This window comes from Anarhichas minor, unplaced genomic scaffold (assembly GCF_050575085.1).
Source record: "Anarhichas minor isolate MPS153535 unplaced genomic scaffold, ASM5057508v1 ptg000007l, whole genome shotgun sequence".
Taxonomy (NCBI): Eukaryota; Metazoa; Chordata; class Actinopteri; order Perciformes; family Anarhichadidae; genus Anarhichas; species Anarhichas minor.
This window is the reverse complement of record NW_027466453.1, coordinates 11,541,102-11,555,736: the sequence shown is the minus strand read 5'-3', so window position 1 is coordinate 11,555,736 and position 14,635 is coordinate 11,541,102. Positions and strand designations below refer to the sequence as shown.

Here is a 14,635-nt window from a genome sequence, read left to right as displayed (position 1 = left end):
TTTAAAGTCATGGTTGAAAAGCTGTTCTGGTTAAAGTAGATGAATTTGTAGCTGTTTTAATTTGGTGAAATATTTCAGCTGTTTTTCATCTTAAAATGAGTCATTAGTCACAGGTTAATAAACTGAAAAAGCTTTCTAACTGTCAGACTAAATTAATTGGGAAAAGACAGATGGATTTCTTTGCTGTTTGGGTTTACACACATCAGCGAGTGTGTGCATGCAGGACTTTAATACAGAGGCAAACACACAAATAATGAGGCTGACAGACATTTCACTGAGCCCATGGGGAGTATAGCAGGGAGTCCTTAGTTGTGAAACGGAAGTTTTTCTAGTTCTATTTTCTATTTCCCATATGACTGGGAATAATCAGTGTTTTCTGAAGATCATTCAAGTATCAAATGTATGCTCAATGCTTTTTAAAATAGAATAGATTTATTTTTTCCAGCTTACCTTATGATCCTTGAATGCCTCCTTTATGGGATACACTGTGATTTATATGCAGGCCTGTTGTGTGGCATGTAGAGCAGACAGGCTCCAGATCAGCGACACAGAGGAGAAACAGCCGCTCTCCGTGTGCTCCGCATGATTTACGCGGAAGTCCAAAGCTCTCTTTAAAGCAGAGGGGGCACTCTTTAATGCCATGTTGTATCCAGAAGTACTCCAAACAACAGTCACAAAAGCTGTGATCACAATCGATGCAGCAGAGGACCACTGAAGCCGGGAAGATGTCCCCACACAGGAGTCGTCCACAGCCTGACCTGAGACATCAACCTCCATCTGTGAAATGTAATGTAGCACTGATGGGGAGCGCCACAGTAAAACCTATATTCCCTCTGACAGTACAGTGTGCCATTGGTGTTCGACTGCATGTGGCCCTGCTGCAGGAGAGAAAGAGAGACCCGGCTCCTCTAGTTTCATCATAACTCAACGTGCAAGTTAATTAAAGGCAGGCAACTTATTTTTATGCTGTTTCCTTCAGGGAAATTTGCAGTTACAGTAACTGCAAATCTAAAACACAATTCCTTTTAATTTACATATATGTAATTGTCTACCATTCACATTTTGCATGGAATATTTTATGGTTTAAAAAGCCTCCTCTTCAATGCAATTCATTGTGAACGTTCATTTTCTTCATTAGAGTCCCGTCTGTGTTGCAAGTTCATGATCACAATAAAAACCTGTAGGCAAAGTTAACCGAGTGCATTTACACAATCTAGAGTCAATTTGATTTAATAATGGACATTTGGAGCTGGATGTATGAGAAGTCAAAAAGCTGCAGGATGTAACCGATAGGAAAAAGGCCATTAATGGCATCACTAATGTGTCTGCTCCTGTCTTCTGCCCTCACATGTGTAACCAGTACTTCTAATGACAAGTTGTGTATATGGATGAGGGAAAAAACAATCTTTAATCACATGGTCCACTTTATTGATTTTCATACAACAATAACAAGTGTGCATCTATTCAAGGATGCAAGACAAACTGCACAAGGAGAAATACATATTTACTGAATAATAATAATAATAATAAATGGAATTAAAAGCTGAAGGTGTGTAAGGTGACATTTCTGATCCGCTAACAAAGAAATGAGACGCAACAACATGGTCCGGCACAGAATTAATGCAAGAGTTCAATCCTCCATGGCTTCCAGAGTTTAAAGTCTTAGTTGAGCCGGGTCAATACGCTTCACGTGAGATTTCTTTTCTGGCTGACAAGAGATTAAGGCAACCCTGAACACGCGCTCCCACTCACACCGCTTAGCATGACTCATCGTGAAAATACTGTGGTTCACATGGACATTAAATGACAACGTGTGTCCTTTAACACTGAAATGACGTGTATTAAATGTCTTTTCTGTTTAAAATGGTTTCTTCCCTGTATTTTACACAACATTCTCAAATTACAAACAAATCATTGTTTCCTGACTATCCAGTGATCTGATAAGACAGTTTATAATCATATTAAATACTTTTTGGCTTCAACAGTAACTTCATAATCTTTTTTTTTATATAGAGACAGATTAACTTCACATCAGCTTCCTGTCGGGGTGATCGGAGGCCCGTCCAGAGCGTTGGTGTCGGACCTCCAGGTGTTTGCTCTGAACACGGTCAAAATGCTGGAGCAGCTCGTTGTAATCCACCTGAGAGTGAGAGGCACGTTTGGAGACTTGCTGCTTCGAGTCCATGTACTTTGATTCGTCCACAGTCCTCATGAGCTCCGGGTTGGGGACGCACCGCAGGCGGTGGGAGAGCAGCTGGAAGGCCTGGCTCTGTGGCAGCAGCATCAGCAGGCCGTACAGCGCCTTTATCAGGTAGGGGTTGTTCTCCACGTCTAGCAGCTGCAGGCGCAGGTAGGTGAAAATGGGGCTTTCGATGAGCTGCACCAGCTTGTCGACCTCCATCAGGAAGTCTACCGTCACCTCCAGGTCTCCGAACTTCTGGATGAGATCGTAGGCGTGTTTGTAGTTCTGCGTGAGGAAACAGAGCGACACGGTGGCCACGGGGTTGTGGCACCACGAGCGATACAGGCAGCAGAACAGAGCGCAGCTCTCCTGAGTGCGCAGGTCTTTCAGCTGGTTGCGCAGCTGGAAGAGCTCGGCCGAGGTGAGCAGGATAGTGTTGAGCGTCTGCACCATGGTGGAGGCAAATTTGAGGTCCTCCTCCTTCAGCAAGATGTCCGCCATGGAGTGGAAGATATTCTCCGCGTGAAGCAACAGACAGAGCTGCCTGATGATGAAAGCGCCTCTGTTCTCCAGAAGCTTCCGCTCCAGGCTGAAGCGTTTCAGCAGGTTGATCATGAACTTGTAAAAATAGGAGTTCATGCTGGGAGTGGACGGGGACGAGTCCACTGTCTTGGCGCTCTCTGGGACCTTGAGCTCCAGCTTGTGGTCCGTGCTGTCGCAGGAGCCGACTTGGTCCGTTTGGCCAGCAGGAGACGACGCTATCTCGGCCAACACCTCCAGATCCTTCAGTATCACCTCATCCGACTCGTCCGACAGCGTTTTCAGCAGCATGGGAAACAGGCCGTCGGTGTGGCGGAACATTTTGCGTGGCGTCTTGATGTAGAGGTGGTAGAGCCATTTGAGCACAGCTATGCGGGTCATCATGCCGGTGGAGGAGTCGTGGAGGTGCCGGTCCAGCACCTGAACAATACCGTCCAGGTCCAGCGTTACCTGAGGCCTGTCGGCACTGGCTGGAGTGAAGAAGCTGATGTTACTGAAACCAACAGACTCTTGTGACGCATTCAGCATGTCATTGCCGTCTGCCTCCATCTTGGGCTGCCCGTCTTCTTTGGACGGCGACCCTGGACTCTCACTTTTCTCCTCCTCCTCCTCCTCTTCATCCTCGGGAGTCACCAGCTTCATCAGACTGTGATTACAGGCACTGGCTGCTTCTTTGGTGTTCTTCTTCCGGTCATCGTAGGAAAGGCAAGGCAGCACTGCAGTTAGGATGCCAGAGGAGTAGGGGAGAACCGCTCTGCCCGCAAGCTGGATAAACTCTCTCATCCAGGTCATGGCCGTCAGCTGGATCAGGTCGTTTGTGAGCTTGGTTTCATCTGCAACCTGGCAGTGGATGACCAGGATATTGGCCATCTCGGCAAACTTCACACTGGAGGGGGTCTTCTTAATCTCCTTCAGAAACTCTCCGAGCACCACCTCACACGTTCTGCGGATCTCCTTGCTGTTGTCTCCCAGGATCTGGAAGAGCCCGTCCAGGATCTCGGGGAGGTAGTCCAACAGGTTGATGTCCGGCACCGACTCCAGGACGTGGATCCAGGAAATAATAAACTGCCGAGCGTATTGATTATTGGAGTAGATTCTCTCTCTGAGCAGGGGGACGAACGCCACGAGGTCAAACTTATTGCTTTCTGTCACAATGTCTTTCAGCAGTCTGTCCAGGAGCTCAGACCCGCTTTTCACGTTGGGGTCTGGGTCTGCTGCGAGCTTGCTGAGACCGTCAAAGAGCAGGTTGAAGTGGGGCAGCACGGCTCCCCTGGCCACCTTCACTATATTATAGAGGGCCTCGCAGGCATAGTAGCGCAAGCGGCTGTCTGAGTCATTAAAGCACGTGAGCACAGGCTCAATAAGCTCCTTCAGGTACAGTCCGGAGTCCTTGCCGAGGGCGATGGAGCAAGCAGCCAGTCCAATGAGGCCCCCCTTCCGGCTGTGGGGGTGCTGGGAAAGCGCAAACTCCGAGGCCAGGATCTGGATGACATGTCTGATTTGAGTGGAGTTGTTCTGAGCCACAAACTCCCGCACCAGTTTCTCTATTTCCAGAGCCGCGACTTTCCTCTTCTCGTACAGTTTATCATTCAGAGCCCTGACGATGTTGGGCGTCAGAGGCGCGAAGTCCTTCTCCGTGTTCATGGTCGCACCGGGTCCCGTCTACTGAGGTCTACGTTGAAGTCGCAGAGAAAAGCAGTCCTGAATGACCATTCGTTCAGAGAAAAAACAACACATCTGTTTCACCGGGGAACCAGGAAGTCTCGTAATAACAAGCAGCTGACCGGTTGCATCCGCCGGAAACGCGTCACGGTTGCAGCGTGTATTTAGGTCCCGCTCTACGAGAGAACCGTTAGCTCAAATTAGCTTCATTAGCTTTCGTGTGCAGCTAAACGCTACAGTGTAGCGTCTTGAGTTGTGTTTATACTTTTCTTTCTTTAGCTGTTGAAGGAGGTTGTGACGGTCGGCACTAACAATGGCGAGCCGCCGCTCTTTTCACTCGCAGCTGTCCGCCATCATGGAGACAATGGCCAGGTCTGCCCTGAGTCAGGTCTGCGAGCTGGTGGACGCAGACTTGGCTGAGCTCCGGCTGGGCTTATCTCAGCTGCTGGAGGCTAATTCAGCGCTGGCGCAGAAAGTAAACAGTCTGGAGTGCGAGTTGACGATTGTGAGAAGCGACGCCCCCGGTTTATGTAAAGGTTATCCCAGCGTGGGTGTTCAAACTGTCCGCCACAGAGACGGGGACACTCACGGTACTTGTGTTTCACAGTGACGACAGCAGATGATCTGAAACGTGTTTTTTTTTTTTTGTGCTGACTAATGTGTTTTATTGTTATTTTTTTGGCTTTTCCTCAGTCTCCGGGTCGCCCTCCATAGAGGGGATCTTTGGAAAAGATTGGTGTATGGATCTGTGGAAAGACAGAGACCCATCCGATCCACCACAGTCCTCTGAGGTTAGATGATCATTTACAGACTTATTAAGTGTTATCGTTATGGCCCAGGTTTAAATGTGAAGTACACATTACAATACATATCTGTGTTCTTAACATTGCTATGGAAAACTCTGCTATTGCACACTGCAAAACAAGGAATGAGGGAGTGCATAGATGTCCTGATAAATGTCTGAACCATATTGTTTAAGTTATATTATATATATTGTTTACATTAGTCATTTAGCAGATGCTTTTATCCAAAGCGACTTACAATTATAGTTATAAATGTAATAATAAAGGAATATTAATATGCTAGTGAACACAACACACACGTCACATCAAAGGTTGCATCCAACAATTGTTTTTATTGTCACTTTTTTTTTTTGACAAATCAATATATCATAAAAGTTGAGAAATCCTACAACTTTGATCAATGTCTAATAGTTATAATAATAATAATAATAAAACTGCCCATCACAAGATCCCAAAGCCCAACATGATGTTTTCAAATTGCAGGTTTTGTCCAACCACCAGTCCAAAACCCAAAGATAACTAATTTACAAAACTATAATGACGAGAGAGGCAGAAAATCACCTTATATGAGGAACAGGAACCAGAGAAGGTTTTACATTTTTCACTGACGTGAAGAATTAATCAATTATCAAAAGTTCTGCCCATTCATTTCCAATCGTCTACTCGACTCGTCATCTCAGCTTTAGTCTGGTGAAGCGTTGCTCTCATAGAAAATGTTGCCGAATTTAATGGCATTGTAACATTTAGACTTTTCCTATTTGAGCAGCCTGTGGCGACGCTGCTCCACCACATTCCTGTGTCTCAGATCAAACAGGAGGCGGATTATGTGGAGGACGCTGTCAGCTGCTGCCAGCGGGAAACACTTGGTACAGAAGGTAAGAGAGTGAAGGAGGGTTCGCATGAGGAAACAGTTTACACAACACGGATTTAGATGCCTTTTGAGTGTTTTGACTGTTTTGTTTTTAATGCAACAGAACATGAAGAAAGCATCGCTGAGGAAGCAGAGCACCGGTCAGTCGGTCACTCGGCCGTAGGCAGCACGTGCAGCCTGTCATTAGATCCGGATGTAGAACAGGTTGTGTGTTCAGGTGGTAACGAAGAACCAACAGTTCAGCTGATATCCATCAGTGCCACAGAGGGGGCCTTCAGCACTCATACCATTCCGATTGAGGAGGAAGAAGAGGATGATGGTGTGCAATTTGTTGAAGAAAGTCAACAAGAGCCAACCATGAGTGCTGAAGGTGGGCCCAGCAACAACAACCAGGACACATTACCTGCTAACAGCTCTGAAAACAGCGGCGCTCTGGATTCCCTTGACGACTTTAATACGCTTGATGTAGAAACCGCCAGAGACCCAAACGGACACAGGTTCCCATGTAAGATATGTGGCATGACATTCTTCCACAAGGGCACTCTGACGCACCACATGAGGGGCCACAAGTCGAACTTTTGCAATATTTGTAAGCGGCATTTCCCTCACAGGTACAAGCTGAAATCGCACACCTGCTTGTCTCGGGTTTCCTCTCAGAGGCTCATCAGTAAATCCTGTCAGCTGTGCGGGAAGACCTTTGCAAACTCATCGGCTCTGAGCATTCACTCTGTGGTCCACACGGGGGAGAAACCTCACCGGTGCAGCTTATGTGGGAAAGGGTTCACCCAGAAAGGCAATCTGAAATGTCACCTGCGTATCCACACTGGAGAGAAGCCGTTCCGCTGCGTTAAATGTGGGAAGACGTTCACGCAAAAGGTCAACCTCAACAACCATTTAATGGCACACAGTGACATCCCGTAGCTGGGAGACAATAGCTTTCTTTATCTGGACGCATCATGTGCTACTTCTCACATGAGTGTAAGGGCAGTTCATGTCATGGTTTAAAGACTTGTAGTCTGCACCGTAGTGAAGTGTAGTTTGTTTCTTTATTTGTTCTTACAATAAAACACATGAATGTTTTGATTCAACGTTTACTTTTTTTTAAATTTTTTTTTTAAAGTATTTTACTTTTGTCTGATCTGAAACTTGAAGAGTCAGTTTAATCAGTGGAGTCTTTACAAAATCAAGTTTGACAATCTGAACAATGCACATGTGATGTGGCTCTGTGAGGGGCATGCGGCTTTGAGTGATAAAAGGGAGAACATCCAACAGCACAGGATTTCTCTCTTGGGCAGGACTAATTCACTCAGTGGGTCGGTGTGGTCGGCTCAGGGGAAATGTAGGACAGGCAAAATAGGTGCTTTGTATGACAAAAATAATAGAAGTGGTTCACATTTAGAAAACAAAACAATGGAATTTGGCTTGACTACATTGAAAACATCTTTCTACAAATACAACTCATACAAATACATTTATTTAAAACAGTAACACCATTTAAACCACAACTCATTTGAATACTATGTAACCAACACTTCAGACAGTTTTAAAATGGACCCTCCCACTTTCTTTCTTGAAATATAAAGGAATGAGGCATGATGTGTGACCGTGGTGAGATTTGGGCAATGAAGCACACAGTGAGTTGTTTCACTTCCACATTGTCGTGAAGAGGTAGTTTTGAAGTTTTGTTTTGCCACATGTGTGCAAACGATGTAGCACTTGTAAGTATTTTGGCATTATTTGACCCTTGAAATATGACACTGAGGTATAACATGTTAGCCCAACCGTTGACAACATGCAGTGTATCAAATGTAAGTATTTCTGTCATAGGTTGGATGAGCACCTCACTTTAAATGTAGGCAGCAGATATCTGATCTATATATAAATTATAGGGTGAAACTGAGTTCATATGCTCGTCGAGGGCATGACACATTTAACAATAAACCCCCCGAAGCAATCAAATAAACCAAATTCATTCAAATGGGACACTAGAGGACAGATATTCTCTGTACCCTTGTTTGGCTGCTGCTCTTAACAATAAAGCTAAAAACACACCAAACTAGATTTTACAGCAGCACCATTTAACCATAACTTTCTTTGATATAAATAAGAGCATTTAAAATCTACATTGGCACATTGAGCCCCTATGGAGCTCCACAGAGCGCGCTTGAAGTAGCAGTTGTGATCGGGTTCTTCTCAATGGAAACACTGGTGGTGATTCAGACCATACTTGTACGCGTAGCATTTCCCACAATCCACGCAGCTGTAGGGCTTTTCTCCCGTGTGTGTCCGCAGGTGTATGTTCAGGGAGCTTTTCTGGGAAAAGCTTTTGCCGCAGTCCGGACAGCTGTAGGGCTTCTCCCCGGAGTGCACGCGCTGGTGCAGTTTCAGGTACGTTTTCTGGGCGAAGCGCTTCCCGCAAACCGAGCAGCTGAACGGCTTCTCGCCGGAGTGTCGCCTGATGTGGACTTTTAAACTGCTCAAATAGTTGAATATTTTCCCGCAGAACAAGCACTCAAAGTGCTTGGTGGGCTTCGCGGGTCTCGACTGACCGTCGAGTTCTTTGGCCGCATTCATGTGGATGTTCGAGTAGTCGGAGTAGCCCGCGGCGCCCGGGGGAAGGTGCGTGTTGTCCACCAGAGTGCTCATCGTTGCGTCGTCTATCAACTTGTCCATAATCGTCGGCTGCGTGCGCTGCTGCGTTTGACTGTCGGCCGTCATGGGGAAGCCGTTTATCTCCACAGGTTGAAGCTGCAGCTCATCGACAGATCTGTGAAGCATGCTGTCCTCCTCAAAAAGTCCAACGACTGCCAAACGACAATAAACGCAGTTAAATCACAGAAACTCAATCGGGATTATAATGACTTCATCTTGTTTAGTTGTAACCCAAACTCACTTTTTCTATTATCTGTGAGCCTCATCTGCTGGCCGATGGGATGGTCGTCATATATCTCCTCCTTCACGAAGATGAGATCAGGTTCGCTGTCCAGTAAGTCGATTGCCTGCCAACAAGACGTGTGACAAACGATCTGTCAGATTACATCGGGGGTGAAAAAAACATTAAAAACCAGTTGGTCTGTGGTTCACTGACCTGTGGCCTCATGCTCGTCATAGCAGCAGGCTCCACTGTGGCTTTACTTTGAGGGGGCAGTTTATCTTCTCTCCACAGATCCATGCACCAGTCCTTTCCGAAGACCCCCTCGATGGCTGGATCAGGCTGCTCCTGCTGCTGTTCTGGAAGAAGAAGCAGATGTGAAATTAGGACCCCCTATAAAGTGGTAATCATCTAAAATCAAAAGTTTAGTCTCTAGACTGGAATGTGAAGAGCTGACGATGCAAATCTGCACTTGTGGACATAGATGAGTTAAAGTAGCTGGACTAAAGCTAGCCTGCTGTGACACTGACATATATGACCAGCTGTCTGTCTGTCTGTCTGTCCAGATGTCGGACCCTTCTGACCTGCGGGATGTCTGCGGCTAACACCGTTGACATGAGCAGAATACGACGGCGCCTCCCTCGCTGCCCTCAGCTGGACCTCCAGTAGGTAACACCTCTTCTTCAGCACCTCGTTCTCCGCTTTGTGCTGGGAGACCTCGGTGTGAAGGACGGAGGAGCATTCGTCGGCGAGGTTGCCTATTTCGACCAGAGCCGCCTTCGTTAGCTTGTCCAGGACCGCGGCTAGCTGCGCCCGAAAACTCCGGTTCGTGGTGTTGCACATCATCTCGAACGGGAGGATGGATATGTCGATTTAGTTTGGTAAGATTGTCAACGTAGCAGCGCTGCTCCTTAACCAAATATGTGATACTGCCAGAGACGTTGCTGTGTTGCTGTGCCGCAAGGGGTTGTGGGAAAACGCTCACGTAACCTACCTTTACGAAGTGCACTTGAATGCAGCACAGAATGAAATCCGTTTTTTTGACCGAGTGGCGAGTTTACAAACGTTTTATTCGTCACTGGGGATTACAGGGATGTTTTAAGTAATGCTACTTGTATTGTGTATCTTTAATATTAAATTAGCCCCTTTGTTGACACCCCCCGTTGATTAATGTGTATGAATCTTCACTGCTCTCCAGTGGACACAGGGAGGAACTTCAAAGTCTATTAAATGTGTTGGTAACACACAATTACTACTCTACCAGCATTACTGTTATAAACATCAACATGTAGAACTCATTGTTGGTGTGGTTATTATACATTTTTACTAACCCCAGTTCTGATAATTGTATTAAAAGAGCTTTTTAAATGACAGTTTTGTAGTTGTGTTTACTGCCATCCAGTGGCCACATGAAGGAGCTGCATCCTCCATTACTTTTGTTTACTCAATCATCAATGCAGACAAGATAGAATGCAAGGAATTCTGTTAAATACCATAACATTTATTTTTAAATAAATATATCTAAAGTAGTTTCAACCATTTTGATGTCACAACAACTTGATCTTAGGGATGTATGGAAACAAACCATTGTGTTTTTTTCAGGCTACAAGTTTCAATTGATGTGCCCGTAACAAGACCCAAATCAAGTAAGGACAGTCTAAAGATAGATCCTGTTGGCAAAAATCTAGTAATGTTCTGCTCCAAAGGCCTGTGTCCTCATGTGAGTGTTTGTGTGAACTTCTTTTAACAGCAAGCGTCTCAGCTGGTTTTGCGATTAGACATCACAGTTGTCTACTTGATGAGCATTTCAGCTGTTTGTCCTAAATAAGAGTTAATAAACTTGTTGAAAACGTCAATGTTTACGCAGAGCTGATTTGCAACCATGACATTCCTGATGGGGATAAGGTGACCTTTTTACTAGAACGAATTGTCAAAGAGAAGTGATGTTCCAGACCTTATGCAGATTTCTCTGTGTGAACGCGTTTCGTGTGTTATCCGTTGTATCAAGAATTTATGTGCCAGCACACTGCATATGTTATCCTCAGTATAAATATCAGAGACTATCATGAGTCGGCTCTTCCACAGACAGAAGATCAGGAAGGCACCAGGCCCAGACGGTGTGTCACCCTCGGGCCTGAAAGTCTAAATGACTACAGGCCCATCGCCCTGACGTCTGTGGTCATGAAATCCTATGAGAAACTGGTGTTGGCCCATCTGAAGAACATCACAGGGCCCCTGCTGGACCCCCTGCAGTTTGCCTACCGAGCAAACAGGTCGGTGGATGATGCAGTCAGCATGGGACTGCACTACATGCTGCAACACCTCGACTCCCGGGACATATGCAAGGGTCCTGTTTGTGGACTTTAGCTCAGCAATCAACACCATCATCCCAGCAATACCCCTACCCAAACTCTCCCAGCTCACTGTGCCAGCATCCACCTGTCAGTGGATCATGTAATGGAAAAATATGTCATAGTCTCATGTGAAGGTTTAAAGAATGTAAGTCCTAAAAGTGCAGACACCAAACTGTAGTTTCAGTAGATGATTTTAATTAGTTTTGTATCCAGGTGTCTTGTTATCTGTTATCTTGTACACTGTTTCTTTCTTCGTAAGACGGAGACACAGAGAGGCCTTGACTAACAGAGATCCTTTGTCTGAAATACTTTTACTTCCTTTATGACGCATTATCTGAAGTTGTGAAGGCGTAAACCTTTGCATGCATATATGATGTGTGAGGGTAATAAATGTCTATTCTGTCTCTGCAATAGTCATTGTAACAATGTCACAATGGCCTCAAAGGAAGCATCTGCTGTGTGTTTAAACGGTTTATTGTAAGGCAAACTGTGAACAAAGGGATCTTAAATTGACTTTACAAACTTTGATCGTTCATCAAGACTCTGTTTATTTTACATTGATTGGAAACCTTCACTTTCTTCTCCCGACTAGTCATAAGAAATATTCCACAACAATCAAACTTTCTGGCTGGGAAAAATCACATCCAGTGCCTGGACTATCAGCACTGGCGCCCCCCCCCCCCCCCCCAGGGATGTGTGCTCTCCCCACTGCTCTTCTCCCTCTACACCAACGACTGCACCTCAGAGGACCCGTCTGTTAAACTCCTGAAGTTCGCAGACGACACAACGGTCATCGGCCTCATCAGGGACGGTGACAAGTCTGCGTACAGACGGGAGGTTGAACAGCTGGTCCTCTGGTGTGGTCAGAACAACCTGGAGCTTAACAGGCTCAAAACTGTGGAGATGACAGTGGACTTCAGGAGGAGCCCCCCGACACTGCCCCCCCCCTCACCATACTCAACAACACTGTGTCCGCTGTGGAGACCTTCAAGTTTATGGGATCCACAATCTCCCAGGACCTAAAGTGGGCCCCCAACATCAACACCACTCTAGATTACTGCAACTTGGGCTGTTTTCTACTTATTAGGCATCAACAGCTATCAATAAACCAATATTTATTGATGAGTGCAGTCGTCATGGGTAAGTTCACAGTGTCGTGTTTTATCGTGTAACTTATACTGTGTTTATTATTCATACAGTAGCACAATATCAAGGGGGTTGGCTGAAACTTAGTTACTGGTAAGTAAAAGTTAAGCAGCAGATAACACATATAATGACACAGTTTCCATCCCATTTGAACAGTCAGGCAATGCACAAAATCTGGAGCAAAGATAACTTTATTATGCACAAAATATTTCAATCCAACAGCAGTAGAAGTTACATTTGACTGGCTGTTTTAGGTGGTCCCGTTTATGAATGTCCCACTGAATGTCGGTACACTGGATTCACTACCATACATGTGAAAACTAGGATCTAGATGTACAGCCAGGTGTTTTTTCAGATTGCAGTTCTTGGTAAAGCCCTTGCCACATTTGATACAAACAAAAGGTTTTTCTCCGGTGTGTGTACGCTGATGCATATCGAGAGTGCATTTCTGAATGAAGCCCTTTCCACAAATAGGACAGCGGTAGGGCTTCTCCCCGGTGTGTGTGCGCTGGTGTGTGTACAGATGTCCCTTTTGAGCGTATCTCTTCCCACACAGCGTGCACCTGAATGGTTTCTCTCCCGTGTGGCTCCTCTGGTGTATTTCAAGCTGGCTGAAGCATCGGAAGCTCTTGCCGCACTGCAAGCAGCCAAACCTCTTAGCAGCCGAGTTCCTCAAGTTGTGAAGCTTCACATTCCGGAGCACACTTAAGCTTTGGGAGGCAACGTTTTGAGCCGGGCTTTTCCCCGCCACTTGGTTTGTGTGTGCAGGTGCAAGCTGTGGATTCCACTGCGTTTCCCTCCTCCCTGGTCCAGCGAGAGGCGACTGGCTGCTCATGGTCACAAAGCTGTCGGTAAACAGAGGCTGCAGGCGTTCTGCGACAGGTTTGGGACACTGCATCGCTTCTGAACTCTTCAGGGTGTCTGTGAATGCTTCCCTTCCTGTTGACAGCAACTGAACATGTTAGAATTTGGAATATTATTGATCCTAATAATTACTTAGATGAAGGCCACACAAGTCTGCATGCACTGGCCTCACAATAAAGCTAACTACAAGTGTTGCTGGAGTTTCAACCCTTTAAGAACATTATTGCTAAACCACATAAGCAAAGAACCTTGGCAAGAGCAGTTTTAACAAAATAAATCCACTTAATGTCCATTTTATTAGCCAAAAAGTGATTGTCCTGAATCATATGTCTTTTATTAATTCAGTGCAACCAAACTTTCATGTAATACTCACTGTTTTCACTTGTCCTATGTTGTTCACAGTCACTGCTGTCCACCTCCGACGGCTCTTCCTTTACCACTATGAGTTCTGGTTGCTCTTTCAGTGGGTTTGGGAGCTAGTGAGAGAACATGAATCACACCTGTTACAAATGAAGGACACAGTACTAATATGGTGACATAATAAGATCAGTGCTGGACGTACCTCAGCTATGGCATGCTCTTCACCATGAAGGTGATGCCATTTGCTCATCTCAGTGGAGGAACTCGTGCTTTCCCATGGACTTTCACTGAAAATGCCATAAACTCGGGTTAAATACAGCAGGCAGGGTGTAGCTGACAGCACAGTCCTGATGGAGATATGATGCCTACCTACAGGCTACACACAGCAATCAACAAGCCTACCATTTAGTGGCAGGTCTCGTCCTGTCAGGCTCCAGGAGTCCGTCCTCTGAAGCGTCCCTCACCGCAGAGCATGCTGCTGCTGCTGCGTCCTGCGTCCTGGCCCCCTGCGCGAGGTAAAGCAACTTCTCCATCAGCTGCAGCTTCTCTGTGAGCGAGACGATTTCGTTCCGCCCGCGAGTTATCTCAATCTTAAGCATCTTCGACTCGATCTCGACCACTTTGCTTATCTCCATTACAGCTGTTTTGGATAACGCGTCCATGATGGAGACGAGCTGTGTCTGGAAAGAGAAGACTGTCGACATGTTTTTAATCTTTCTGTGGGGCGCGAGACAAACACCGTGAAGTTGACGCAGTCCGGAGGTGTTATGTTCACTGAGAAATGTAGTTACAACGTAATGCAAGAGAAGAGCTCTGTGTGTGTGTGTGTGTGTCAACTAGATACGCGAGTGCTTCTTCAAAACTCAAGTGGTTGAAACGGATACAGTGTTGCCATCTAGCGGATGGGAGGACGTATAACAACCGTATGAAAAACTTAAATATCGACCAGTAATATTAACACAGCTTTTTTATTTACCCTTT

At 45.8% G+C, this 14,635-nt stretch overlaps 3 protein-coding genes across 4 annotated transcripts; 1 reads left to right on the top strand and 2 right to left on the bottom strand.

Moving 5' to 3' along the window:
- Positions 1-1,406: 1,406 nt before the first annotated feature.
- vac14 (vac14 homolog (S. cerevisiae)) lies at positions 1,407-4,814 on the bottom strand. The gene has a single exon (XM_076085802.1). The coding sequence runs from the start codon at positions 4,364-4,366 to the stop codon at positions 2,027-2,029; it is 2,340 nt and encodes a 779-aa protein (XP_075941917.1). The 5' UTR covers positions 4,367-4,814; the 3' UTR covers positions 1,407-2,026.
- LOC142944728 (uncharacterized) lies at positions 4,534-7,146 on the top strand. Of its 2 annotated transcripts, none has more exons than XM_076085816.1 (4): positions 4,534-4,920; positions 5,078-5,175; positions 5,954-6,062; positions 6,162-7,146. In XM_076085816.1, the coding sequence occupies exons 1-4, from the start codon at positions 4,698-4,700 to the stop codon at positions 6,977-6,979; spliced, it is 1,248 nt and encodes a 415-aa protein (XP_075941931.1). In that variant the 5' UTR covers positions 4,534-4,697; the 3' UTR covers positions 6,980-7,146. The 2 variants fall into 2 exon arrangements, with proteins under 2 accessions (XP_075941931.1, XP_075941930.1); XM_076085815.1 differs by having other exon boundaries at positions 4,534-4,974.
- LOC142945282 (uncharacterized) lies at positions 7,086-14,522 on the bottom strand. Its single transcript, XM_076086700.1, has 8 exons — positions 14,057-14,522; positions 13,857-13,941; positions 13,668-13,770; positions 12,684-13,369; positions 9,515-9,803; positions 9,147-9,289; positions 8,952-9,057; positions 7,086-8,862 (listed from the first exon to the last, which is right to left on the bottom strand). The coding sequence occupies exons 1-8, from the start codon at positions 14,356-14,358 to the stop codon at positions 8,252-8,254; spliced, it is 2,325 nt and encodes a 774-aa protein (XP_075942815.1). The 5' UTR covers positions 14,359-14,522; the 3' UTR covers positions 7,086-8,251.
- Positions 14,523-14,635: the final 113 nt, after the last annotated feature.